This window comes from Porites lutea, chromosome 8 (assembly GCF_958299795.1).
Source record: "Porites lutea chromosome 8, jaPorLute2.1, whole genome shotgun sequence".
NCBI lineage: Eukaryota > Metazoa > Cnidaria > Anthozoa > Scleractinia > Poritidae > Porites > Porites lutea.
The window spans coordinates 32,466,427-32,493,815 of NC_133208.1; the positions used below are offsets into that span (position 1 = coordinate 32,466,427).

General features: G+C 40.0%; 2 protein-coding genes across 4 annotated transcripts in view; one reads left to right on the plus strand and one right to left on the minus strand.

Moving 5' to 3' along the window:
- Window positions 1–19,983, plus strand: part of LOC140946203 (Golgi-specific brefeldin A-resistance guanine nucleotide exchange factor 1-like) — a 28,547-nt gene extending 8,564 nt beyond the window's left edge. For 2 of the 3 annotated variants that reach the window (XM_073395287.1, XM_073395288.1), the window contains 26 exons: window positions 25–241; window positions 711–795; window positions 1,820–1,955; window positions 2,854–2,952; window positions 3,146–3,238; window positions 3,394–3,495; window positions 4,050–4,224; window positions 5,519–5,772; window positions 6,547–6,749; window positions 7,106–7,229; window positions 7,917–8,039; window positions 8,514–8,596; window positions 8,990–9,053; window positions 9,825–9,997; window positions 10,380–10,479; window positions 10,628–10,804; window positions 11,411–11,475; window positions 11,585–11,699; window positions 12,109–12,180; window positions 12,892–12,992; window positions 13,365–13,439; window positions 13,828–15,007; window positions 15,125–15,226; window positions 16,314–16,427; window positions 17,227–17,563; window positions 18,068–19,983. In XM_073395287.1, coding sequence (XP_073251388.1) covers window positions 25–241; window positions 711–795; window positions 1,820–1,955; window positions 2,854–2,952; window positions 3,146–3,238; window positions 3,394–3,495; window positions 4,050–4,224; window positions 5,519–5,772; window positions 6,547–6,749; window positions 7,106–7,229; window positions 7,917–8,039; window positions 8,514–8,596; window positions 8,990–9,053; window positions 9,825–9,997; window positions 10,380–10,479; window positions 10,628–10,804; window positions 11,411–11,475; window positions 11,585–11,699; window positions 12,109–12,180; window positions 12,892–12,992; window positions 13,365–13,439; window positions 13,828–15,007; window positions 15,125–15,226; window positions 16,314–16,427; window positions 17,227–17,563; window positions 18,068–18,492 — 4,794 coding nt within the window. In that variant the 3' untranslated portion in view covers window positions 18,493–19,983. The remainder of the gene's footprint in view (window positions 1–24; window positions 242–710; window positions 796–1,819; window positions 1,956–2,853; window positions 2,953–3,145; window positions 3,239–3,393; window positions 3,496–4,049; window positions 4,225–5,518; window positions 5,773–6,546; window positions 6,750–7,105; window positions 7,230–7,916; window positions 8,040–8,513; window positions 8,597–8,989; window positions 9,054–9,824; window positions 9,998–10,379; window positions 10,480–10,627; window positions 10,805–11,410; window positions 11,476–11,584; window positions 11,700–12,108; window positions 12,181–12,891; window positions 12,993–13,364; window positions 13,440–13,827; window positions 15,008–15,124; window positions 15,227–16,313; window positions 16,428–17,226; window positions 17,564–18,067) is intronic. The other variant, XM_073395289.1, reaches the window with a different exon arrangement.
- A 302-nt stretch (window positions 19,984–20,285) lies between these two features.
- LOC140946204 (uncharacterized) lies at window positions 20,286–27,111 on the minus strand. The gene is made up of 2 exons (XM_073395290.1): window positions 26,997–27,111; window positions 20,286–23,394 (listed from the first exon to the last, which is right to left on the minus strand). Exon 2 carries the CDS (start codon window positions 23,383–23,385, stop codon window positions 21,718–21,720), a length of 1,668 nt encoding a protein of 555 aa, XP_073251391.1. The 5' UTR covers window positions 23,386–23,394; window positions 26,997–27,111; the 3' UTR covers window positions 20,286–21,717.
- Between the last annotated feature and the right edge of the window lie 278 nt (window positions 27,112–27,389).

Here is a 27,389-nt window from a genome sequence, read left to right on the forward strand (position 1 = left end):
ACTGTAGCATTTCTTCAAACTTCTCAGGATGGCCAAGAAAGTGTTGCTAGCACCCTTATGACAGAAGAGGATAACGATGACAGGAAAGAAATAATGGGTAGCACTGCGTCATTAGAAACGGTGGAATCAGAGGACTTGTCAGAAGTTACTGAAGGTACCCAGTCAGAGTCCAGTCTGCAACAAGATGACTATGTGAACCCCCGTGGGGTGCGTTTCACACCCCAAGAACCTGTTAAAGAAGGTACAGAGTAAACATTTTAACACTTTCTTTTAGAAATTACATGCACATGTATCTTCAGGATATCTGGTAGTTCTTATTTTTTTGTTCATGCATTTTTAGTTGGCCCATCCTAGATCATGTATCTTCAGGATATCTGGTAGTCCTTATTTTTTTGTTCACGCATTTTTAGTTGGCCCTGGATCTTCGATCATGTAACAGTTCTTTTGGAGCATTGTTTGTATTGCACTTGTTACAGGTGTATTTCTGACAATTGAAAACAAAGGATTGGATCTCCTGAGAATTGCTATGTATTCTTTGTTTCAGCAATAAAACATGCAAGCAAATAAGATGTGCTACATGTACACTGTGAGCTTTGCTGTTTAGGCTATCAGAGATGTACATGACTTGTACAAGTGTAAAAAAAATTTAAAAGATTAAAGGCGAGATTAATTGCTGCTGACTAATCTCTGTTTTTCTTCTTTAATGGTAGGTGCTGGTCCTCTGGTCCCTTACGGACTACCTTGCATCAGGGAGCTGTTCAGATTTCTTATTTCACTCATAAACCCTCATGACAGGTAGGTTTGTAGCTTATTGCTATACTCTCTCTGAGAGGTTTTTGGACCCTCGCTTGTGTATCATTCTTCTGCTTGGAGAAGCAGTTGGTAGCCTGGTCAAAAGGATTTTCTCTCTTACCTCTTCCTCCTGCTCCACGAAGAAACCCCAGTCAGTCTTAAATGACAGAATAATCCTTGATGCAGTGATGTGATGATAAAGTACCGTTCTCTGTTTGTTGGATCAGACACCTAGTTTAGATTAGATCCTAAATTAGCTCCCCACATACTCTTATTTACTTTTTGTTTTGGACTGGAATCTTCTAGAATAGTTATATTCTTTGTTTAGTTTTCAACGTTGTTTCGTCAACTGCTCTTTGGTTATTTTTCCTGTACAGAATATCTCCTTTATGACAATAAGTGTACCGCTATTACAAAACTACACCTAAAATGTCAGTTGCATATAACACATCTAGGGGGGCACCCAATGACAGTTTCCTCCAAAACACATTGAAATGTCTTTCTATGCTATAAGAGTACTTTTAGGTCTCTAGAAATACATTCTAAAGCGGGGCTATAGAAATTTGTATCTGTTCGGTCATCCTAGGGCAACTTGAGTCTTTTTGAAATTAAAAGGGCGCCAGTGTTACTTTCTGGGAAATTTTAGATGCAAGTTAAAGTTTACGAATCCGCAAAATTTTAGGTTTGCTTTTTCTATGAAATTGGCCTAACCTGGGGAATCAAATCCGAAAAATTAAACTTTAGAAAATCATAGGGAATATTTATTAGATAAGCTTTGAAAATTTTACATGAATGGAACTGTCATCTAGAAATATTATTTTAGCCTTCCTCAAGCTATAGAAAATTCTAGCCAGTTTTTTGCTTCTCCGAACTGATATTTTACAGAAAACTGTCATTGGGTGCCCCTGATCTAGCCCATCACATTGAATTTCAAGGACTGAAATTATTTCTTAGTAAAAGATTGTATGTTTATTGTTTGCGGACTGGATAAGAACTCGCCTTAACAGAAGTTACACTATGGTTTCAGACATAATTCAGAAGCCATGATCCACATGGGCCTGTCTCTGTTAACTGTAGCTCTGGAATCTGGTTCACATCACATTGGAACGTTTCCATCACTTATGAACTATGTGAAGGATGACATGTGCAAGAATCTTTTTTGGGTAGGTATTCTGTGAAAATTGAAAATTGATTGAAGCTAACATTGGTCTTGATAAAGGAAAAGGAAGTAACATTATAAAACAACAACAACAAAAAAAGCATGAACTCATTCATTTGTATACATTGATCCAAGTCCTGGGTGTTTCTTGGTGGTGCGGAAACCATTGTTGGTTAGGTGTTGCATTGTGGTGTGGCAGTATTCTTCAGTGTCTTTTTTGGTATGGCGGGGTTCCACTGAATTATGTCGTTGTTGATTGCACCTGTGTAAACACCAAGAAACTATTATCCTACAAGCAGACTCACTTGTGCCATTTGTGCTAGTTTGAGGAAAAATTTCAGCAGCAGAGCTGGCATGGCACGAGTAAAAGTCACTTTTCCTTGCACGCTGGCAGATCTGCCACCAAACTTTTCCCCAAACTCACAAAAGTGACCCACCATGGTGCGAGGAAAAGTCACTTTTCCTTGCATGCTGGCAGATCTACGGCCAAAATTTTTCCCAAACTCACAAAAGTGACCCACCATGGTGCGAGGAAAAGTCACTTTTCCTTACATGCTGGCAGATCTACGGCCAAAATTTTTCCCAAACTCGCAAAAGTGAGCCTGCTTGCAGGCTAACAAACTGATTGAGCCCTTAATACAAAACAAAGCCATGACTTATTGCTTATTGAACTGGGTAGATATTCTATTCATGCTGATTAAGGAAGGATATACAGAACAATTCCATGTGAAGGAGTGTTTTTAAATTCGATGTAATCATCGTCCATAATAATGAAATACACTAATGATTATTGTATTTCATTGTTATGGATAATGATTACATCACATTTAGAAACACTCCTTTACATGGGATTCTTCTACATATCCTTCCTTAATTAGTATTGTCTGAATTTTTGTCTGCAGCTCATTCAATGCGATCTCCTTGGCTTGTTCACTATGGCCCTCAGAGTCTGCTTCCTGCTTTTTGAAGGTCTGCGTGTTCATCTCAAGTTTCAAATGGAGGTTGGTAGCACGTTTGGTTACTCTTGATGCGTTTTTAATGAGTCAAGGGGTCAACGTTAATTTGGTTGCAGATGAGATGATAATTGGAAATACTTTAATTACTGAGATGAAGGTGAACATGTTTGCTAATCTGACACCTCAAACCTGGTGCAGAACTCCTCAACATTTTAACATATTTTTTTTTCATTTGTAGATGTTCTTTAAGAAGCTAATGGACATCCTGGCATTAGATCTACAAAGTGTTCATTACGAGAAAAGAGAGCTAATTTTGGATGCAATTAACCAGGTAACAGTCCATGTGGATTATCTTGTCAAGAAAATTTTGTGCCAAGTCAGCAGTAAAGTAAAACAAAATCCAGTTTGTTTCCAAATGCTGACTTTTTTTTTATCAGGTGTGTACCATCTTCTAGCTTATCTATTTTTTTTTTTTTTTTTTTACAGTTATTCCGTGTTCCTAATCTAGTAATGGAACTTTACCTCAACTATGATTGTGATATTTACAGCACCAATGTCTTTGAGGAACTCTGCAAACTACTTTCTAAGGTAATACACATGTAGATCGATTTCATCTTTCTTTCAGAAATATTATTGTTAGGTTTTCTCTCCACCAGGCCCGAGTGTCCAGAGTTACATTCAATGGAAAATTTGGCATATTTTTAGAGAATTTACAACAGAATTTGTTCTTTATTTGGCGTCATTCACTCGCATAGAGTTGACGGTGTTTTTTTTTTTCAAAACCCATAGCCTGAGAAAACATCCTACATTTCGCGACGCGACCAAGGTGGTTTCCCCTCTAAAGGACCTCTGAAGATTTCCTTCAGCCAATCAGAAGCACAACCCAGATCAGGGTAGTGACACGTCATCAGTATGGAATTTCTGCGCTCGTTTCTCAGACGTCATTTTGGCGGGAAACCAGTGGTGGTGTCGCGAAAATTTTTTCAGGCTACGAAACCCATAACCACTTTCCATCATTTTCTTAGGTAGAGAGAGACATTGAACCAACCCCTCGATTCTCTTGGCAACTGATGGACCACTTGCAGTCGTTTGTAACTTCATCATTCACGGGCAGTTTGATTTATTTATGCTTTCTATTTTAGAATGCCTTTCCAGCTGGCAGTCTATACAGTGTTCATATTCTGGCACTTGATGCGCTTCTCGCTGTGGTTCAAAGCATTGAAGGTCACTGTCATTCCCAGTTGTTGAACACAGTGGAAAAGGCAGTAGAGGAAAATTTTCCTAATGGAATTCAAAAGAAGAAGAAGGAAAAGTCAGGTAATTTCCGAAAAACTTTATCTTCTGTAATTTTTTTTCTCCCCGTATAATCTTTCCTCATTTTAATCAAGTAACATTAAATATTTCCTACAGGTAAATTGACTGGCCCGCCTACCTGCGGGCCAGTGCACTCGTGTAAACCTTAATAAGGGAAATAAAATATTGTTGTTGTTGTTGTTGTTGTTGTTGTTGTTGTTGTTGTTGTTGTTAAGCGGGAGACTGGTTAGGTGTTGTTTTAAAGTGCACTTTGGGACAGTTTTAAGGACGTCATCTCTACTTTCATTGGCTGTTACGAAGTTGGGTGCGCAACTGTGTCCGAATTTGTCCCTGAAAACAGTCCCACAGTTCAATTTGAAACAACACTCCCCCAGTCTCGCGCCCAACCTCCAAAAGATCAATAGAGAACTTTAGATTCTAAGACGAGAACGACTACGAGTACGAGATTTTCTCAAGACTAAGTTGTGCTCGCTAGTCATTTTGGCGGGAAAACGTGAAAGACGTCGACATTCTAGTACGAGCTTTCGCGAGAATATCGTACTAGCGGAAACAAGATATCAAATGACTAAATGTTAGAAGTTTTATCATTTTGCAATCTGGAGAGGGCTTAACCTCCTCTAGTTTTTGAGAGTACGCGAAAAAATTTTAAATCAAATCTCGTATTCATAGTCGTTCTTGTCAGTCCTCAGATCTAAAGGTCTGTAATAAAGAAACAAATACCGAGTAAGGTGATTTATCAAAGTTCCGAACGGTTAACAAAATGTTCACCGCGGTCGAATGAGAGAAATTTGCAAAAACTAAGAAAAGTTTTTCTTTAAAGCTAAGGTTGCTACTTTTCACTGCTGGAAACATACGATGTTACAAATACGCTGAAAATTTTCTAATATTTTTGTAAGTTTACTAATTAAGTTATCTTCGGCGCCATTTGTCAGTATAATTTTACGAGGGCGTGTAGCATTTTCAACGAAAAGAAGCTTGCTGTTTTGAGAAAAATGGAAAATATATCTATCTTAATTAATTATTCTTGTACATCCTTCCCCATAATTCCACATAATGGTGAATAGAGTCCTGAAACTAAGATAGGGAAAACGCTTTAAACGTTTGACTTCATTGGAAGGTCTTGTTTTTCGTATCAGATTTAGCAATCTGGTTATGAAGAATCAGGTGGGAGATTTAAGTCGATCAATAACGGAGAAATGTTTTGGATTGATAATAATAATGTGATTACCCTGTATTTCTGGACAACGCGTTTGCGCATAAGTGACTGTTAAAAGTCTGTTTATCTAAAATATTTCAGGTGATGATGATTCAGGCACAGACGAAAACTGTGACTCGCCGCCTTTAACCCCACCCTCCCCACCCACGTCAGGCTTTGCCATGGCCAAGAAAATGACGGTAGGCGTGATGGCGGAGGAGCTGCCGGGAAGTCAAGAGAAAGGTTTTAAGACAAACGAAACGAGCGATAAACTGATTCACTCGTCTATGGGGTTACTGTTCTCTTCTCAGTTTCCAACCGCTGATACACTGGCTACGCTCAGACAAAGAAAAAAGGTACGTTGTAGTGTATTTTATTGTTCTGTCGTTGTTGCTTTTTATTTAGAAAAAAGACAGTGAATCTAAAGGTGATCTTACACGGGACAATTCGCAACTACGATTTTTAGCGCAACACATTGAACGTAAGAGCGCTTATGACCTTGTGGAAATCAAAAATCGGAGTCGTAAGCAGAGTCATCTGCGCGACGGAATCGGAGTCGGAAGACTATGAACGTTTCTACTTTCTTCCGACTTCGCTTTACGTAATATATCAAGCATGAGATGCAGTGTTTCATGACCAGATGAAACACTGAGGAGAGAGTTGAAAGCAGTATTTTTGATGAACTTCAAGGTGTTGCGCGTCTTATTTTCTACTCTCTTCTCAGTGTTTCATCTGGTGATGAAACACTGTATCAAATGCTTGATATTACTCCTCAAACAAAATGATTTCAGAAGGAGAAATTAAGGATGCAAAATTGAGCAGTTTTTCTTCTGATTTTTAAACTTTCATTAAACATTAATTTTCTTTGTAAGCTTACTTTCTTTATGAATTATTGATGAGTTTGAGAAGATCTAGTGAAAACCAGGTTGTCGGAGTTCGAAGCAGAAGTCGAGGGATAAACCAATCACAATGCACATTTCCACGCTTTGTGATTAGTTTAATTTTACATTTGGTACCGTGGGGGAAAATTGGGCGGAAAAACCTTACAACTGGTGCCATACGCAGGTACATAAATTGCGCATGTGACATAAAAACGCTATTATTTGATTTAACTAAATTCAATTTTCCAGATTCTTCAAGCTGGGACCGAACAATTCAACAATAAACCGAAGAAAGGAATTGAATTTCTGCAAGAGCATGGTTTACTTTCCTCTCCTCTCAATCCTGAAGAAATGGCGAAATTTCTGCGTGAAAATCCACGTCTGGACAAAAAGACGATTGGTGACTACATTGGGGATAAAAAGAACTCTCGAGTATTGGAGGCGTTTGTTAGGTATCTTGTTTTCTTAATATATATTTTTTACCTTACGCGATAAAAGGATTGATAAGAAAAACAACGTCTCTTAAACAGCGTAATTAAAAAGATGTCGAGCTTAATTACCTTTTATATTAAGCATTCTGCAGAAATCGTACTGGCCAATCACGAAGTTAATGTCAGTTCAAAGAGCCAATTAGAACTCACTCAGACTAACGCTGGAAAAATGTGTGCCGATTTGCTAGTCAGGTCGGTTCTAGGTTTGGTTTTTGCGGTTGAAGATGCAATGACAGGCTTAACATAAAGCATACAAAGCCAAGCACACTTGATTTTGAAAAGCTTCTTTGCTAATTGATTTATAAATATATTTACAGATCTTTCCATTTCCACGATTTAAGAATCGACGAAGCCCTTCGTTCATTCCTGGAAAGTTTTCGTTTGCCTGGAGAGAGTCCTGTAATTGAGCATATCATAGAGTTCTTCTCGGAGCTCCTTTACGTAAGTAAACTCGTCAGTTCAGTGAAACATCAGACGGGTGAAAAGTAGGTGCAAATAAAGAAACGACACCTCGTTATTTAGATAAAGAAGTTTGAACGTATTAAGTTTGCCGCACGATTGAGGAAATGGCTGAGCAAGCTGGCTAGCGGGTAGGCCGGTTTTTAGGGCGAAAGGAGAAATATCAAGGACACGAGTGCACACAATTAAAACTTACCCAAAAAAACTAACCAGCGCCTGCGTGATCTCGCGGGGCGTTTTGCTCCGTTGTTTCTTGCTTCAATGGCGGGTTAATTTATTCAGGGTGTCAGTCAATTCAGCGTCTATTCCCCAAAACCAAAGCATAATACAGAAAACGAAAAAAGAGAACAATGGTTCCTGACCCCGACACCGACCCTGACTCCGCGACTTTTTACTGACACATAGTTGGTTAGATGCGCACACGCGTTAACGCGTATAGCACGGCTGGTGCGTACGTACGTGCGTGCTCGCAAGACCCACTTGGGATTAGTACACGTACGTGCATCCTTTGTCAAGACTGGGGAAAGCAATTTTGAGCACGAAGATTGCAAGAAATGTTGTCTTAAACAGTTTCCTTAGTTTACTGAAAGTTACTTCAGAGTTAAAGATCTGTTTATTTGAAATTCCTTGACCAGTTTGAAGCTAAATTTCGTCGTCCTTTTTTTGCAGGAGGGTAACCCCGAGCCGTATGCAAACAAAGACGCTGTTTTCACGTTATCTTACGCTGTTATTATGTTGAATGTTGATCAACACAATTCGAACATTAAACAACAGAAGCCCATGACGTGTGAGGTGAAGTGTACTTCTAGAGTTTCCTTGGCTCTCTTTGTCTGTAGTCAATATTCTCCCTTGTCTCAATTTTAAATCATGATCTCAGACCAACTGGTAAAACCATTCTCCCACCAATCGTCGTTCATCTTTTCTGGCTAGGGTTATATATATCCAACTAGTCCTTAGACTTTTAGCAGTCTCCTGTTTCCCTTCAAAGATAACGGAGTGAATGCACAGCCCAAACTGATAACCAAGTGGTACGTTGAAACCGCGAGAAACCTAAGCGCTCTCCTCGCAGGGCGTGACCTTGTTTCTCCTCTTGCGTTTTGCTCGACAAAAAAGTGAGAGGCTACCCGTAGTGGTACTAGTTCTACGTGGTCACTGATATTTTCTTAATAGCTGTTACTCTCCAAGTGAAGTAAGCTTTAGCATTTGTTAACTACCATTGGTACCAATGTTAGCCGTTTTACGTATGTATTATTTTTGTTACTGTAGGACTTCAAAAGAAATCTAAGAAAAACGAATGGCTCAAGTGACTTTAAAGCTAGCATGCTGGAAGAAATTTACCATGCAATCAGGTAAAGAAGCACTACCACAACTGAGTAGTGCTTTTTGGAAAGTAAATCGTGTCGGTATGCCGACTAACCCTCCATGATATAAGCTACAAAGGCGCCTTCCCCCGTGTGTCTCGCGCTGTACACCCGCTTGTTGCTTCGTTTGCCTGAAAAAACGCGAACAAAAATGGTGCCTGTTCTGCAGGGTATTAATATAACAATTCCCATGCACTCCGGTAATATTTTATTTATCTGAAAAAAGATAGTGTTTGATATTAACTTTGTACGGTCATGGTGTCCGACCACAGTTAAGATTTCGTCCTACGTGGGCCAATTTTAGTTGCACGTTGTCCGATGACCGGGTGTTATTTGCAGCTCTGAGCATGCGTTTTACAATTCGCTCTGTACTTTTAACAGAACTGAAGAAATTGTGATGCCTGCTGAAAGAAGTGGAAAAATCAAAGAAAATTATGAATGGAAGGTGAGACAATCAATCGCGACATGGCTTTTGGTTATGTTCACTCTGAATAGCAACGGCAAAGAAATGGAACAAGTCGTTCACTCATATCGCACATCGCGCTACCGGAGCGGTTGGCCAAGAGGATTTGGTAAACTAAATACCATTCCTCTCTCCTGAATATTTGTTTCCTTCTTAGTGGGTCCCAGTCCTCTTTTCTTCTTATTCAATTCCGTTACGGTCCAAATACCTGCTAGAAGTTCTTAAAAGTGAGCGAAGCAAGCTTCAATGCATGAGGTCGCACAGCGACCGAGCAAGCGACGAAATCTCGAGGTCGACTTGTTTCGCGTGAATGGATCTGAATTATATTATAATTTCACGCGGGAAAAAATAATTCACAGATGCCTTTTCGGGAGCAGGGTGAAATATCACTCACTGCCCTGAGGGTCAATTGTCATGGCGTCACCGGTAGAATTTTTGACCGGTGAATTTCGCGTCAAACAGGTAGGAAAAGTCCTTTAAAATGGCATAACCAAACAGGACAAAAAAGGACTTTTAGAAAGTCTAAATACCTGTTTATACTGCACCAAAGTGTGGCGCAGAACCTATCCGATATGTGACCCGCCACGTTCAAGATCGGCGCGGCACAGCTTTGCTCCGTCAAAGAAAGCACGCCGAATTGGAATCACTGTTCTTATGTGTAAACATAAGCTCTCTCCGGTATGACTTTCGTGCCGGCGCAAAAGCTGGGAAATTCCAGATCTTACTAAGCAATACATGCCTTAAATTTTCTAGGTTTTGTTGCGGCGAGCTGGTACACCTGAAGGAAAGTACATTCATGGAATCGGCAGCAGCTTTGATCAGGATTTGTTTCTTATCATCTGGGGACCAACTGTCGCTGCTTTGTCATACGTGTATGATAATGGCCTGGAAAAGAGCGTTGTACAAAAAGCTATTGTAGGATTCAGGTGGGTGCGGTCATTAACTGTCATAATTCTGAATTGAAAGTCAGGGACGGTACTGGACGTTTAAAGCTGGATCGCAATCTAATTTTAGAAAGACCGCGAGAGTATTTAAAATTTTGTTCTGTCTTTCAAGAATTAATAGTTGCAAGTCATTTGTCAAGCCAAAATACAGTTGTTGCAAGTGAGGCTGGGGATGACCATAGTTTCTACACAAGCATGCAGGGTGGTTTGTAACAAACAAACTCAACTTTGGCTCGCATTCACTCAAAGGCTACTGTAGGCTATTAAGCGAACTACTGAAAAACAGTCTATTGCGAGCTCATATTTTCTTAAGAGGAACGAAGGGTAAATTTGACCAAACTGATGTGAGTATTTTTGGTTTCAGAAAATGTGCCCTGATTTCAGCGCATTACAGTCTGTCGGATGTGTTTGATAACCTCGTAATCTCATTGTGTAAATTCACCACGTTCCTGATACCGCCAGAGGTTAGTACTTTTTCTCCTCTTTTAAGCCGGAGAGCTTACGATTGTGAAAAAAAATAAACGTTCTTACATTTTGTAAGTGATCCACCTGTTTAACACAATTAAATATATTTTTCTCTGCACGTTTGTTAAATTTTTGTCATTTTTTTAGACTGGTGAAAGCCTTCCAGTTGCATTTGGTAAAAATTTGAAGGCGCAGCAGTCTGCAAGAACTCTGTTTGCACTGGCTCATCGCCATGGAGATATTCTCCGGGAAGGCTGGAAAAACATCATGGATTGTATGCTTCAACTGTTTAAGGCCAAAATGCTGCCAAAGTCTTTGGTCGAGGTGAGGAAAATCTCCCTAGTTAAGCGGTTTTTCTCCGTCCAATTACAACAGAGGCTGTCAGTTCAATGAGCCAATCAGAATTGGTTACGAATACGTGCAGCCAGCATAAAGCGCGGGAAAACGTTTGCGAGGAAGTCATGATTGTTTGGGGGTTGCTAAATTTCTGATTGGTTTATAATGGGCGGGTATTTTGTAGCCGATTACATGGCGTATTGTACGTCTCCATAGTTTATCCCCCAGTTTGAAGGATTATAGTGCACTTCCTCCTTCCCTTGGTCCACACACTGTACAGCATGGCTTGTTTGAGCTCACCAGAGCATTACACTGCCCTTGCGCCTTGGATTTCAAATCTTAGTCTACGTTGCTAATACGTATTCTCGTACGCAGCTGTTTTTTGTGACGTCAATCAACGCTCCTTCCCACAGGAGAGGAAGAGGAGTAATGTCGTCCCCAGATCTCTTGTTGACGAAGAAGAGTTCGTCATTAAGCGATCTGGGTAAGGAGGAGAGGATCGTTGCGTGACGACATAACAGCTGCGTAGGAGACTAACCAACACATTTGTTTACAATTTCATAGACTGAGTTGTTGCCGTGGTTTTGTTTTTAGGCTGAAGATTTTGTTGAAGCTAGCGGAAGAATAAGTCTTCTCCCGGAGGAGCTCCCGTCTACAAGGTAAAACTTCAGAATGAAGCATAATCTAACGCAGAAAATGGTAGAGCAGCCGATTTGACCGTTAACTTAAGAAAACGTAGCTGACTTTATAAATTCTACTTGATCACAGGCAGGAAACTTCGATATTTTCATGGTGGTACTTGGTAAACCCGGAGCCGGCGAGCAACAGAGGACAAACAACGGAAGATAAGGAAGCTCAGAAACAAGCGCATAACTGCATTAGAGTGAGTACAACAATTGGCCAATCACAATAGTTGGGGAAATCTAGTGAACCAATCAGAACGAGACGCAAATACGTGTAGCCGTGCCTAGCGCGGGAACACGTGCAAACAAGGCACGAGTTAGTTTGGTTTGACTTCTGATCGGTGGGAGGTGGGCGCGAAACTTTTTGCCGATCATACAGCGTAGCGATGTACAAGGCAGCAAATAATATTAAACTCTTGAAACTTGATTTTGTGATTTGAATCTGTTCCGAACAAACTGTTCTTCTTGTGAAAGTTAGACTGGCTTTTCGATAGTCCACGAGGAAGGTGGTGTCGTTTGGTCGCCTTAGGTTATTAGTGGTAAAAGTAAAAACAAATTTTTTTCCAGTGAGTTGCAAATCGTTTTTTAACTTTTATTTCTTTCCCACAGGAATGCCACCCAGAACTTCTTATCACAGAGAGCAAATTCCTAAGACCCGAGTCGCTGAATGAACTAATGAAGGTTGTACTATTATCTTATCAGATCTAGGGCGTTATAAACAGCCTTTTATTTAGATGTTTCAACATTTGGCATTGTGAAAAGAATAAACCCGCTTGTCGCGAAGATTAAGTTACCCTGATCCGCCGACGGTCGCTCGCTTCTTCACCCTTCAACCGGAAGCAAACATCTTTGGAGCCAATCAGAATCAGGCTACAGTTTGTTTGTTCAGTTCGTTTGTTTTGTTGTCCTATTCGATCTTAAACGTGCGAACTCTTTCAAACAAGTTCTTAACCCATAAAGATCCCAAGCAATGAAGATCTATTTTCTCCCAACAGTGTCAATATGTATCCAAAAGAAAAGGTCACGAGATTTTACTCCAATCATGATCATCAAGATGGGAAATTCTTTGATCCATTATCAAATTCTCTCAACTAATTCTGTAAGGAAATGTGTAGAGATCAGTGTGGAGAATTTGCTTGTCGATATTGGGGGTTCAGTGTTAATTGCTTTGTGTGTAAATAAAATCACGTTACTAAGCACGTGTTTGTTTATTTTCATTCGTTGCTTTCCTGTTTTCTCTCTTGGACTTTTAGGGTCCGACTTCTATTTACATAAGCACTCATGTTACGTGTTTTACATTTCATTTTGTTGTTGTCCTTTTCCATAGTTCATTGGCCACAGAGTTCACTCTCTTGTGCGTATTAATTTGTTTGTTTGTTTGTTTTTTTATAGGTATTAATTTATAATTCAAGCGTTGATAACCAAGAATCTTATGAAGAAGAGGCTGCGGTTTTCTTTTTGGAACTTTTAATCAGAGTTGTTTTGCAGAACAGGTAGCTCACTCACTAAGCTATCCTCAGATTTCGCGGTAACCCATTATTCTTTACAACAGCTCGTGGCCGCGATATACGCAGCGGGGAGCCCCAAGTCAAGAAAGCTAGTTCGCATCTTGCAGCGAGATAAGCGAAGCTCGATAAAGCTTTCCGACTTGCTGCCGTGGATCCACGAAGCTGTTCAACAATCTTGAGCTTGAATTTTCAATGAGATATGTTCTAACCAATGAGAAAAGAACAACAAACGCCCTATTTCCTCCAGATGACTAGTGGTTTCAAGTGTTTTACAAATACTTTGGTCTTGCTGGTCTCGTGACAATAGAAATCCGATTTGTCTGACTATATTGTTGGTATTTTTCTGTTTTTTTTTAGGGATCGTGTTTCAGCATTGTGGGGAACAGTGAGAGACCATTTGTCCAATATTCTTGTGAATGCAACTCAGCACAGGTAAGGAAAAATTACATCATGTGCAACAATATAAAATGGAGCAGTTTGGTTCAGAAGTGGAGGCAGTTGAAAGTAATTATATCATATGTTCAAATTTATTGTCTTTTTTATAGTCATTAGCATATTTTACCATAACCAGAATTAAAAAAAAAACCAAAGATTTTACCACGACATATACAAAGTTCCAGGTTCCCCCAATCTTTACATACATTGTAGACAGGTACGCAGGTCACGTAGCTTACCTTAACAGAGCATAATTGCAAAAGTAGAAAGTTCAAATCCTGGATTCCCCTCCATTACCCGGCAAGAATGACCCCAAAAGGTAGAGATTAGAAAGTGTACAATTCGATCTAATGTAGGCAACAACTATTTCTCATTTTCTTTGTAGTTCAATCGTGGAAAGATCAGTTGTGGGGCTACTGCGGTTGGCGATCCGCCTTTTACACAAAGAAGAAGTCTCTAGTCAAGTTCTTTTAACTCTTCGTATTCTTCTGTTGATGAAACATAATGTCCTCCAAGCCTGTGGTAGGCAAGTTTCATTCGGACTTCACGAACTCATACGGACAAATGCTTCGAGCATAACTGCCGCGAGAGACTGGGTCACAGTGTTTACGCTTTTAGAGTGCGTCGGTGCCGCTGCTTCTCTCCCAACCGTGACTCCCGGTCCTGTTGCCATGACAGCGGTTTCCAAGGATACGGATAGTGATTCGATCTCGGGAGATTACGAGTTTGCCGAGGGACTTTCAAACTCGGAGAGCGATGTTAGCTCGTTTACCAGCGTAGAGGCGGATTCTGGGTTAGGTGGGAGTATATTAGGCGATACGTGGCTGGTGATAACTAAACAGGACTCGGAAAGTTCGCCCGCAAATCAGTATGAACTAACAGTTGGGGTTAAACTGAACAAACATGATAGTAAATCCTTTGTTAAATCGTGCCAGACGTTGGCGTTTTTGATCCGTGATAATACACACGTTACGAAAGAGAACTTTTTGCAGTGTGTACACGCCATCCGTGTGTTTTCAGAAGCGAGTATTAACGGAGGTGAAGGATACAGACAGGATGGATGGCAGTTTAAAGAGCACGCGGCTGACTACAAGGGGAGCTGGGGACGTAACAGCAAAAAGGCAGCGTCGTCAAGGTCAAAGAAGGTCAGTCCCACGAGTTTAAAAACGCGTAAATCCACAAGGTCTGCCACCAGCAGTCCTGCAAGTAGTGAAGACGAGGCTGAGATCGTGGAAACGATTAACAACACTTACGATGCCATGTCGTTACAACTCACCGAGCTTATGTACACGCTGCACACATACGGACGTGTGCTCTTTGATCAATCCCCGGATGAAAGCAGCCAATCGCAGACGAGCAGTGGTGTCGCAAGCACAGTGTGTGATCATGAAATGGAATTTCTCTGGAGCAAGTGTTGGTGCCCGCTACTGCAGGGAATTGCGCGGTTGTGTTGTGACATGCGCCGTGATGTGAGAATGTCAGCGCTGACTTACCTTCAGCGTGCTTTGCTGGTTCACGATCTACAAGCTCTGACGGCAGTGGAATGGGAGGCCTGTTTTAATAAGGTACGCTTATCTTCAAGTATCACTGGACTTGAATCTGCTTTATAAATCTTTGTTTAGCGTTAGTTTTTTGTTGATTATTTGTTAGTGTACTTGAGGGGAGAACTTTGTCTGTTGCAGGTTTTGTTTCCAATGCTATCCCGTCTGTTGGAAGTAAATAACACAGGGGACCCAATGGGTGTGGAGGAAACACGAATGAGAGCCGCGACACTTCTTTGCAAGGTACACGTCACTAAAATTTTAATAATGAAAAAAATAATTTGTGTTCGCCAGGATAATTGGTCGGTCGAAAGTCCATAAAAACCACGAGAAAATAAACAAAACATCAACAATTTAATTTCATCTTGCTTGCTCCAAAAAATGTGATGAACTGGCAGAAAAGCAAAAAACCTCGTGCTTGCTAGCACAAAACTGCGCATGCACTTAAAATATGTCACAGGACAACCACTAAGTTATTCTCCAGAACAATTTGAATTGTAAATATCTTATTACCAGGAGCCCATCAATGATGATTGCCATGAATGATGATTTGATGGGCTCCTGTTATTACTCACTCCCCCCAGGGCTTTTCAGGAATAATTTACGACACTGGTTGGGGACGTTTTCCCGACTGCTTATGGCGCAGTTTCCAAGTAATGAAGGATTTAGTAACGTGCTCTTGAAGTATTGTCTTATAAGTATGGTAGTAGCAGTATGTATTAAGTTCCCAGCATCTTTTACGCGGACAACCTGCTAACGTCTGTCTCTTAAGGTTTGTCGAAGAACTTGACGGAGTGTCGGGTTATTCAACCCACTAACTTCTTGGTTTTAGGGAATCTTGAAGAAACACTCCTTCTCGTGTTAAGCAGAGAGAATAAATCAGTAACAATAAGCAGGCAATAGACTTGTTCATACAATATACTAAAGAGACGCGTCAGTGATGTGGCAGACTTTGACGTTGCTGCGTATTCACATTTTGCGCACTCGCGTATCGCAGACAAATTTTTGGACGCTAACTTTGAGTATCCTTGTTCTGCTGTCCCCCTTCTCCCATCGGACTCAACAAACTACCGAAAATGCGTTTCGAATTTTCCTCAACCTGATTGGCAAATCGACAGTGGCTTTTTAACAGGTCAAACACAGGTGGAGTCCCATAAGAGGATTTTTGCGCTGTTTCTCAGACAGACTTAACCAGAAGTTTATTTCGTCTGTGGCGCAGCACTGTAGGTTTTACATTAATAATACATAAATATAATGGTTTCCACAACAGTAACAAGTACCGAACAACTTCACACCCTGCTTAGTGCTAATTTGTTGGATTATTTTGCAGGTGTTTCTGCAGCATTTGACTCCCCTGTTATCACTTTCCACTTTTACCGCTCTGTGGCTCACTATTCTGGATTTCATGGATAAATACATGCATGCGGATAAAAGCGACCTTCTTGTGAGTGCTTCTTAATAACCATCAACCTTATGTCTTTGTTCCCTTCAATGCGGAGAAAACTTTGGTCACAATAAATTGTTTGCACATTGTACAGCTTCATGAAAGTTTGTTTAAATAATTTCATTAAATTTTTCAAGACATTTGCGTCTGTTTTTGTCAAAACTATCAATTTCGTTGAGAGAAAAAAAACGCTGCGTTATGGCTTCTACGATAAGCAGTTTTAGCAAAGAAGACGTGACGGCAGTGACAATGGCGGGCACAGATACAAAAACCGATCTGACCAATGGAAGAGCGGTAAATTGGGCACCGGAAGTAGTGTTCAGTCCTTTCCGCGCTCTTTAGACTCTGCATTGTCTTTGCTATATCTGCCTATTAGCTTGCGAGCAGGCTCTCGTGGGGCAGAGAAAACAAGTCCTCTCCCACCTCCACCACCTGACATCATTTTGCTCGCGGAGTCTTTACAATTCCCTTTTCACTTACAGAGTTGGCAGAACACAAAATTCACGAAAAATCCCAAGATTAGACAACAAAAACTAGCTTGTGAAACAAAAGCTGAGGAGGTTTCATTTGAGTAGTCACATCGTACCATTTCGTTTACAGACGCAACGGTTAGAACTACCTTGCACAGCATTATAAACAGTGCCACAGGAAATTTATACTGCCCATTAGCCCTCACTTGTAACACTTAAACGCTCCATCTACGTACTTACAAGTTAGAAGTACATTTTATTTCTCCATATTGGGGCTTAAAAGGGACAGTCTAGTTAATTTTGTTTTGTTTTGTTTTGTTTTTTTTCAGTTCGAAGCCATCCCAGAATCCCTCAAGAACATGCTGCTTGTGATGTCTACAGCCGGGATATTTGATGAAGAAGAATGCAACATCACTGCCAATTCCCAGTCTTCTGAAGAACGCAAAACACACAAGAGGACGGACTCCGAGATCCACAAGTACTCCGCCCTGTGGCAAGTAACGTGGGAGAGAATCGACTGCTTTTTACCGAATCTACGTCAAGAGCTTTTCACGCCTCGCAGTCAGACTCCTGCAGCCAATATTCAAGCGAATACAGAGCCAGAGAAAGCGGCGGTTGAGGAAACCAAGCCTGTGCAGCCAGATTTGCCTCAGCGTCCTGTGGAAGGTAAGATTTGTGGTGTGACTTTGAATCAATGTAAATTAAGTAATCGCAAACTCTCACTTTTAAGACAGATTTTGCCTGTGAACGTAACTCTGAAATAAGGGATTCCTTTTAGGCTAGCAAACCCATAATTACAACATTACACTTCTCGTAAGAGACCATCTCTGGTCAATATGCTGTTGGCACCACAATAAAACACAGTAACACTCTGGGTCCGTTGCTTGATTTATCACCCTTCTTGCGTATTAGTTATCAACCCGCCCTCCCTTCTCTATCACCCACCATTTCCTATAATCAGGATCGACGGTTCTATGATCCCTGATCCCATATTTGGGTTAGGGTGTCACGAAATACCGCCAACATGACTATCGGAACTAGTTATCTAGAGATCCAAGTCAGTGATCTGGCTGAGACCACTAACCTCGGTCAAACAGGGGCCAGTTGCAATTTAATGTAACTGGTGCCAGATTCTGTTCAAATTCTTGAATAAAGCTTTTTAATCTGTAGGTGAAAAACTGGAAAAGCCGAGCACTCCAGAACCCGAGCGAAGCTCAGCCTTAAAGCAAGGAAGCAGTCTGTCGTCGCCACCAGCCGGGGGACAGCAAGTCTGTGTTGTGTTACAGCCGCCATTACCATCACTCTCAAACAAAAGTAGCTCACCGACACAACTTGGATCCTTAGCTGACAATGTACGCCCCAGCTCAGTGCCAATTATCCTAGCGCCCAGTCCTGCTCTTTCATCTCTTCCACTTGCTTCACCGCAGGGATCACGTTCCTCAACACCAACCGACCCAGGTCCCAAACAGTTGGAAATGACTGAGGAATGCCGTGGGGAGAACAAATCTGATGGCGCGCCAACAAAACCTGGGCAATCGGTCAGTCCAGTGTCGTCACCAAAGCCCATACCCAAGGCTTCGATTCACGACATTTAACAAAGAATTCGCGCATCTAATTGCGTAATTGTAATTTATTTATTACAATATAATAACTAAAGACAAAATAGGCTTTTTTTTCCTTAACGGAACAAGCTTCAAAGTCTGCATATTTTAACTGTTTCTTTCCTTGAATACCAAAACTGATTATAATTAAAACCTTCAATGGAGGCCATTGAAAAAAAAGTACTGAGAAGGTAATGAATACTAGTAATTCTCACAATTTGAGTGTTCTTAGTTTGAAATTGTCTTTTCGAAATACAGTGAAACCTGTATTAAGCGGACACCCTCGGTGAATACTGTAGTGTCCGCTTAATACAGGGTGTCCGCCTAATACAGGTTTCAATAGATAACGTCATATGAGGTGTCAAATGCCATTCAAATGAACAGTGGAAACGTTAAGAATACTCCTAGAGACTATGGCGATATACGTTTGCATGAATTTCTTTATCAAAGTGGACCAATTGATCATAGTACCTTAAACATAGATTGCAACTCAAATTTGAAGAAATCAGATGAGTGAAAAAAGCTCTATACAAACAAAACGAAATAGAAAACAATACTGTACTGGGAACCTAATCAAATAAGTTCGTCAAGTCACGTTTTTTAATGTAAAAATCGAAAAATTTGTGGGTGGCAATTCGAGGCAGTCTTTCGCATTTCCGGTGTCTGGCATGGGTGGTGGAATTTAATCACAAGTGTCCGTTTAATACAGGTTGGCAACAATAGAAATGGCCATTTCAGTTACTTTTCAGGTGTCCGCGTCTGGTTAATAAAGGTTTCATTTAAAGTAAATAAGGGAAATAAATTTGGGGACTTTGGCTATACGGTGTCCGCTTAATACAGGTTTCACTGTAAATTTAATTCACGGGAAAGTTTATTTTTTAAAACATTTTCCAATCAAAATATCGAGTTCCTTTTAATTAGTTATATGAAATATTATTTCTGGTGGGTCGATTCATGAGTTAGAGATCCCTTAAATATATTAAAATCTTGTACTAAAAATAACACAGGCCTTTTATATTGTCTGGTAAAAACTTTTCCCATGTGTCAATCTCATCTAGCCAATCATTTCTCCTAAATTCTGCAATGAACCAATCAGATTCAAACTCAAAATACACCCGGTGCCAAGCGCGGGAAAATGGTGTTTTATTATTTTGCTGACTTAAGCTGCCGTCGATTTCAATGTCGTACCATGTACCTGTACCTTCCACGTCTAAAGAATGCAATTTCTATGCACCATTTAGAGCGGTTTTCACTTGACTGTCGTAAAACCAAAACCAAAGTAAATACACTAGCCAACCAAAGGACGTAGTAAAACCAAAACCAATCCCAATCCCAATTCGACAGTCAAGTGAAAACCGCTCTAAGAAAAAATTCTCATGTTACATGATTAAAGCCACATTGGAGAAATGCTGTTTTCCAAGATTACTTCCTTGATGTCACACTATGTATACAAATCAACAATAAAGGATCCCGAATACAAGATTCCGACACTGCTTAATTTGTGCTGTCTGTTCCTCACGCCCTACCCCGCTATCAGAAATTTCCCCTTGATAAGTCAACTCCGGTTGACCTTGATATATTTTTTATTATATTATGATATTCAGTGAATTTTGGAAGTGGTTAGTGTTCGACCTTGCCCTGGCAACGAGGAGAAGTAAGGACAATCACTCAGGCTGTATGCAGGCAATAACAAGAGGGACTCGTGGCTTCTATTTGTTTATAAATGTGGAAACAAAATAATTCTCAGGCTGGTATCCAAGAAAAAAAAAAAAAACAAAGGCAGTGAGAACACTTTACACACAACTTTATTGCTAAGCCAAAAAAGAAACATGACTCACGAAGTTTGTAAATTTTAGAACAAATGGACATCCCACACTATCCCCTCCCAGAAATAGGTACCTGCTAGAAGTGTCTACCCATTGTTTTAAATATATTGCAAAAGGTTATAAGCGAATACACAGTTATTGTTTTACGGTATTGTCCAAGCAAAATTATATGGTAGCTACTATTCTAGAATCACTGATGCCTACACGTACGAAAATACAATAAAACTAAAATATTTATAGCTACATCTGAAACATAATATTTACAAGTTAAGTCTTCTGATAGGAGGCCCTGCCCCTCATCACTTTGTCTTATTTTACACACACAATAATTATATATTTGTTTCCATATAGCAATAATATATTTTTGATATTCTGATAAAAACTGCAAGCTTTGCTCTCTTTAGTGTCCAGATTTCACAAAGTTAAGATCACAAAATAGTTATTATGAAGATGAACAATGGGGTTGCAATGATATTCTGATGCACTACAATAGTTTTCATCATTACACACCGAAATAGATATGTCAGTAAGTACTACAAAACAATAAAAGTGATGATAATTCAACAAGAGTAGTCTTGATTTTCATTCCCTGCGCCCAGTTCCTGGAAAGATGGTTAAGTTTAACCCAGGATTAAGCCAAATTTTAAGCAAGGTTTCCTTGTCTAACAACATGCAACTCGAGCTTACAAAAATAATACTGTTGGGCCTTTACTCTGACACACTGTAATGATAAAACAAAATGTTACTCTAAGCAATCCGTAAGAAGGTAAATTCCAAAAAACGGAACAAAATTTTAATCCTGGATTAGTGCTAAGCGAAGTTTCAGGAATCGGGCACTGGATTGTACAGAGTGCATTACTTACTTGTTTTTAAAGTCGAAGATACAATCAAGATGGCTACCATACGATGGCTCCTACAAGCTTATTGAGGCTGTAATACAAATCTAAAAATACATAGGTAATAGCAGTATATCTTAGGGAGTGTTATCCAATGTGCTGAGGTATAAATTGCATCATTATGATAGCAAAAGGTATTATTGCAGCCCTACTGAAAATCACCATCAACCCCGGCCAATACCTATCTAGATGTGTTTTACACTAAGATAGCATCTTATATTAATCAAAGTTAAAAGAAAATTTCTTATAGATGAAATCAACAATAATAACAAATTATTGTCAATTCTACTACTGCATAGTTATCTTTTTTACAAAAACAATTAATAGAAGTCCCTGCTTCTTATCAACTGTAATTTTTCAAACTAAACCTACATTGTAGTTTAATTTCACTAACTTATAAACAAGAAAAAAGGACAACTGCCCACATTGAAATCTTGAACATTTTTATAAAAAATATTTTTTTGCCAGTTACTTTACCAGTCTTCTATTGACAGATTTTAGTACAGTTCTTGAGACATAAGCCAGCCATCTTTAGAACTGGATACTTCTCCAAAGATCTTAAAGAGGCCATTGGAACACATTCTTGGGCACTCTTTACACTTCTCAGATGATCTGCGAGCGAGCCACTTGCAAAGGCCATCATCCTCGCGTGGATTTAACAACCACTGGTTGTAATCAACAGGAAGAGAGTCAATGTAAGTCTTCATGCCACTTGTTATTCCCTCACTATCTTTATTGTTGTCAGGAAGCAAGGAACTGCCTTCATGCTTCAACCAGTGCTTGTTGGGTTGTGCGGCGAGATTCTCTCTGTAATTCTTAATGCCAGTAACATCCATGGTTCCATGTTGGCTGATCTCACCATGTTGTTTCATCAGCCATGTATCATTGCCAGCAACTTCAGTTGATACTCTCTCAGGGGATGAACTTCTGCTAGTGCCAACTCTCTTCACTGCCAACCAATCAGAAAACTCACTTGACGTATCATCAAAATTGCCAGATTTTTCTTGCGCATCGGCATCACAGCACACTGAAGACAAACCACAGGAACACTCTGAACATGACTGAGAGCTCATGCTTCTGACCAGTGCAGAGCTGGAAGCAATTGGTAATTTCCTCTGCATGAGCCACTTATCAGGACTTGAAGCAGCAATCTTGCTGTAGGAGTCACCAATGAGACTGGTAGAAAGTTTGCCTTTAGCACTTCCGGCATTGCTCTTTAACCACTTGCTTGACTCTGACAATCTAACAACTCTGTAGTAGTCAAACAAGTTAGTAGGGGGCAGGGAAGCAGGTGAGTTGGTCTCTTGAGTCTTCAGAAGCCAGTTGTGGATTTCAGTGGCTTTGTTCTCTGCAACAGCAAAAGCTCTTCCTGGATTTTCTGCGATGTCCTCTATATCTTTTACAGCATCCTGGGACTGACATTTGGCTAGCCAGTTCTCTACATTCTGCTGAGGCATAGAAGTGACAGAGCTCTCTGTGGTAGAGACAACCAAAGCTTCTTTAGGCTGCAGCCAGTCCTGGATGTTGGTCATCACAGCATGGGACTTTGGGATGTCCTGACAAGCACTACCAGAATTTGTCTTCATAAGCCAGTCTTCACAAGAACCAGATGGGGTAAAGAATGCTAGTTTCTTCCCAGAGCTTAACTGAAGCCTTTCACAAGAAGACACCATCTGCTTATCAGCAAAAGGATGATCAGAGATGACCACACCATATTTGTGAATGGAGTCTTGAAGCTCAAAATTCCGAGCCACAAAGTTGATGGCACTGGATTCCTCAGGTATCAGGCTCAGCTGGCCAACAGATTCTAAGCTTTCTCTGACACGACACTCCAAGCTGTCTGTGTCAAGAGCTTTACTGCTTTGCTCAAGCAAGGAACAAGTGGACTGCAGTCTGCCAAGAGCCTTGTTGAGTTCAGCTTGCTGTTGTCGCAACACATCCTCTTTGATATGCTGTACCACTTCCACTTGTCCCAGCAACCAGGTTTCTCTGTTCCGTAAGGCTTCTAGATGACGGCTGACACTGTCGCGAATCTGAGACTTCACTTCAGAGGCTGTTGTTTTTAAACTTGCCTTAACTTGACTAACTTGGGCAACTGCCTTTTGCAGCATGTCTACTTGAGAATGTACTTCTTCCAAGAGGTCAGTAAGGTTGTTGCAATCCATGATCTTTGTCTACAAAAAACAGAACAAAGGAAAATCATTGGAGAATATTAGTGCAGCTCAAAATAGCTTTTGGGGAAGTAGGACTTCATGTAAGTTGGTGAGCGATGTCCCAATGTGAAATATGGGGTTTCAAAGAATACTGCGCATTCTCTTTAGCAGATTCCAATTTTTGCACTATTTTGTCACAGATCAATCAATCTTTCCACCTGGAAAAGAGCACATACACGGTTGCACAGAGATATGAACTTTCGCTTGAAGTGTTATTTCACAATTAGTTAAAGCAGCAAGTAAGTGAAATATCTTCACGAAAACAGGAAATAGAGAATACTTCATGGAAAGTGCTGGCGTACGGTATTTACGCACGAGTTGTTGACGTATCGTATCGTAATAAATACCATACGCCAGCACTTTCCATGTGGTATTGTGTTTATTATATACATACTGAGACATTCATCATTTTGGCGGCCTTTTTATTTTAAATCTTTCAAAAATGCTAAAATTTGCCGCTACACAGTCGCTTACCGTAAAATGACAACGAAAACGAAGTATCAGCTTTTTAGTAAAAACGTTTGTTAAAAACATAAATGACGGTAAGGATATGAGGTAATCCAAGAACTATAAGAAATCTTAACTGTTTGTTCTCAATGCACAATTGAAAATGAGTGAATTTAAGTAAAATAGCCGGTTTCAATATAAGCTTAAGCTTAAATGAAAGGCAAGGTAGCTCCAATAACAAGCACATGAAAAGCTTACGTCTCGTTCTGTTTTTCCCTTTCCGCTGTTGTTTCGCCCGCTCTCTACCGTTTTCTTTATCGACAGTGAAACAAACGAAACTATTCCACTCCATTTCCGAAATGTTTTTCATTTTTTTAGCGAGAAAAACTCTTTGAGTAAAACTTTTCTTGTTGAATGTGTGCGAAGCGGCACTGCAAGCTGCAATAGAAGGCGGGAATTTTGGCGCGAAACTCACACACCTCTGTGGCTTCTGATTGGACGTATCATTTTTGTCACACGTGAAAAAACATCATTCGCAATTCTGATTGGCTAGAACTAATTTGCGTACGAAAACTTATGACATAGCTTTTTGGTGAGTATTTCTCAGTATGTATGTAATAATGTTGTATCTCCAAGTTTGATTTATTATATAAACACCTGATGAAATACCAAACCATTTCACTTAAACATACTTTTGAAGGGAGACAAGACTTATTATGTAGAAATAGCAATGGTTATTTTTTTCCTGTACAAAGATAACATGTTATTTTTATGTGTGAACAAATCACATGAAGCTTACCTAAGATTTCACAGGTGTTTACAGAATATAATATATTTCTTACCAGGCCTCACAAAAAGTCTAGGACTGGTAGATTTTCAGGCTGGGCAAGAGACTATTAAAACTTGCTTAACCAATGGGGAAAGATCCAGGCACGTCATCTTTTAACTAAATTATTAACTAAGACAAGCAAGCAATTGACTCAGTGAGTCAGGCAAGCAAAATGTAAGAGATACTTGCCCTAATGACAAGCTGGAATTCCCGATCTTTTTCAAGCCTGCTTGCATCTGAGATGTGTTAGCAAAGCGTTTTGGTCTGAAATCTTATAAGGCCCAGAAGAACACCCCTAATCAGTATGTTCCTGGGCTTGGACACCAATCCAGGTCAGGCTGCTAATGTTAGTTCAACCCTATCTTACCTGACAACAGCTTACTGATATCTGCATGCATTTACTTCACTACTGCTTAGTTGTACCAAGGGTGTGACAAATTCTAATACCATAAACTGCCACTTATAAGCCATGGGCTTCTACATCTTACTTAGAGGTCTTAGGAGGGCTTATAAAATGAGGAGCTTATAAAAGAAAGTGCTTTGAAACAAGCCATAAAAGTGCTGATCAAAAAACGTTTAGCATTTACCGGTTTTAATCAAGCTTCCAAAAGTCACAATTAATCAAATCCCTTTAAATACAAGCCAGAGGTAGGGTTCATACCCTGCTTTGAACAAAAAACTCAAGGACTTTAAAGGACTCCATTCAGTACAAAAAAGGCCTTGAGTCTAGGTCCTTTTTAGTTCTTCACAACATGAGCAATTTTATCCTAAAGGTCTTTCAGTGTTTGCTGGACTGGAAAAAGTTAGCACCTGAGATTCAAGGAGTTTCAAGTACCTACTACAATTTTCAAGCACTTTGAAGGCCTTGAATTTTTATTTAAAATTCAAGGACGTTCAAGCTGTGAACCCTGTAGAGGGTGTTACATCCAGGAGAGCTGTATAATCAGAGTATTTTTTTGTTGCTGTTTACAGGTAGATGGGCCTGTAACAAGGAGGGCTTATAAGTGGCAATTTAGGGTAACCTTGAGAATTGACAGTCTTTCAAATGTTTCTCTCTTTCTTGGGTCTTGAGTTCTTACACAATCTCAGATTTTCACAGCAAAAGTACTGGTAAAACTCAAATGCTTCCACTTGCAATACACAACAGCTGACCAGGTAGAAAGTACAAATCTAGGTTTTTGTTTTCAACTCTTGAAGACCTAACCTGACTTAACCTGAGTGGGTAGTCAATTTGTGTTCCCTTGGTATAGTTCAGTTTAGCATTTACAAAATCAGTGAATAGCAATTTTTGCGTGTTTTGATTGGCTCCCGTAACTCGGAATATCCACGGCTATTCACCGTTTTGCGACCAGAGCCAAGATGGCATCTCTCTTTAAGACATTTTCGGTAGATGAAATTTGAGCAATAAATGAAGCAGTCGTACAAACAAATACCAACAAAGTGACGAACTCTGGCTTGTCGGTGTTTACTGGTAGGTAGCAAATTATTTTCACGCTGAATTTGCAACAAAATCGTAAGAAGTGCACTTAGCAAAATTCTCGAAATGTTTGTAAATTGTAAACAAAGTTCCTACTAAGTGACGTTTTTAATTTACAAAAAATTACTTTTTCCATTTTATCCAACTGATTTGGTAAATACTAAAACAACTATCCCCCTCAGGATCGGTGAACAGCGCGAGATATATGCCTCAAGGCTTCGCGTCTCGGAATATACACCACTATTCAACCTCTCCTTCGGGGGATAGTTGTATATTATACTAAAAAAACATATGCGAAGTAACTCGGTTGAAAGGTTAACCTTTAATTAAGCGGCACTTCCCTTTGTTTTCTTTTTCCACTTCTCAAGTATTTTAGCTTATTTCTAGTTCTCGGGTGTCAAATTTCTTTCAATAACTACCTATTTCTATCTACCAGAGGTAAAGGTATTTAATATATTCCCTCTGTTGTTGTCACAGTTGTTTTACTCCGTTGCATGCTCGATTTCGAAATAATTTATTACAAGAATGACTAGTAATATCAAAATTCGCCATGTTGGCAAGTTGCCTTGAACCATCTAATAGCCTTCAACTATCTCTACGACTGCTCGCTACTTATTATCAACTGCAACATCAAATGAGGCCCTCTAGTTTCTCCCAATTTTCACAACGACAGAATCATAGTTCTACGAGCAAAACTTCCCGTGATTGAATGGCTTTCGATCGTGGATAAGTTTGCTTATGAATCCGCCTGACTTTTTACAAAAATTTTAACAAACCCACAATGAATCAAATCGCGGAGAGCTTACTTACCGGCAAAACGAGAGAAATATCAGAATTTCTGCCAAGTTTAGCAAACCAACTGGGGTTTTCCCGTCTTAAAATGACAACCTCTTCACCGGCGACCTTAGATAAAATTTCGTGTTGCTCAGAAATGCGTCCGATACATGAGTTTCACCAATCACAGAAGGCGATATAAACCAGCCAAGACGTCCTTGTAATAACGCACATTGTGATTGGTCAGTTTTCCACACACAAAAACGTGACTTTCTGCACGCCACGCACGCCACTTGCTTGCGAGCAAGCTCTCGGGGGCGGTGATGGGGGAGGGAAAAGAGCTCCAAAGAGCTTGCATTGCAGGCTACCAGCTAGACACGACAACGCGATGCAGTTATTAAGGATTTCTTCAGAGTATATTTTTAATGT

Bases quoted from the DNA above. Each gene is read 5' to 3' on its own strand.
- LOC140946204 (XM_073395290.1), bottom strand. From the start codon at position 23,385: ATGGATTGCAACAACCTTACTGACCTCTTGGAAGAAGTACATTCTCAA.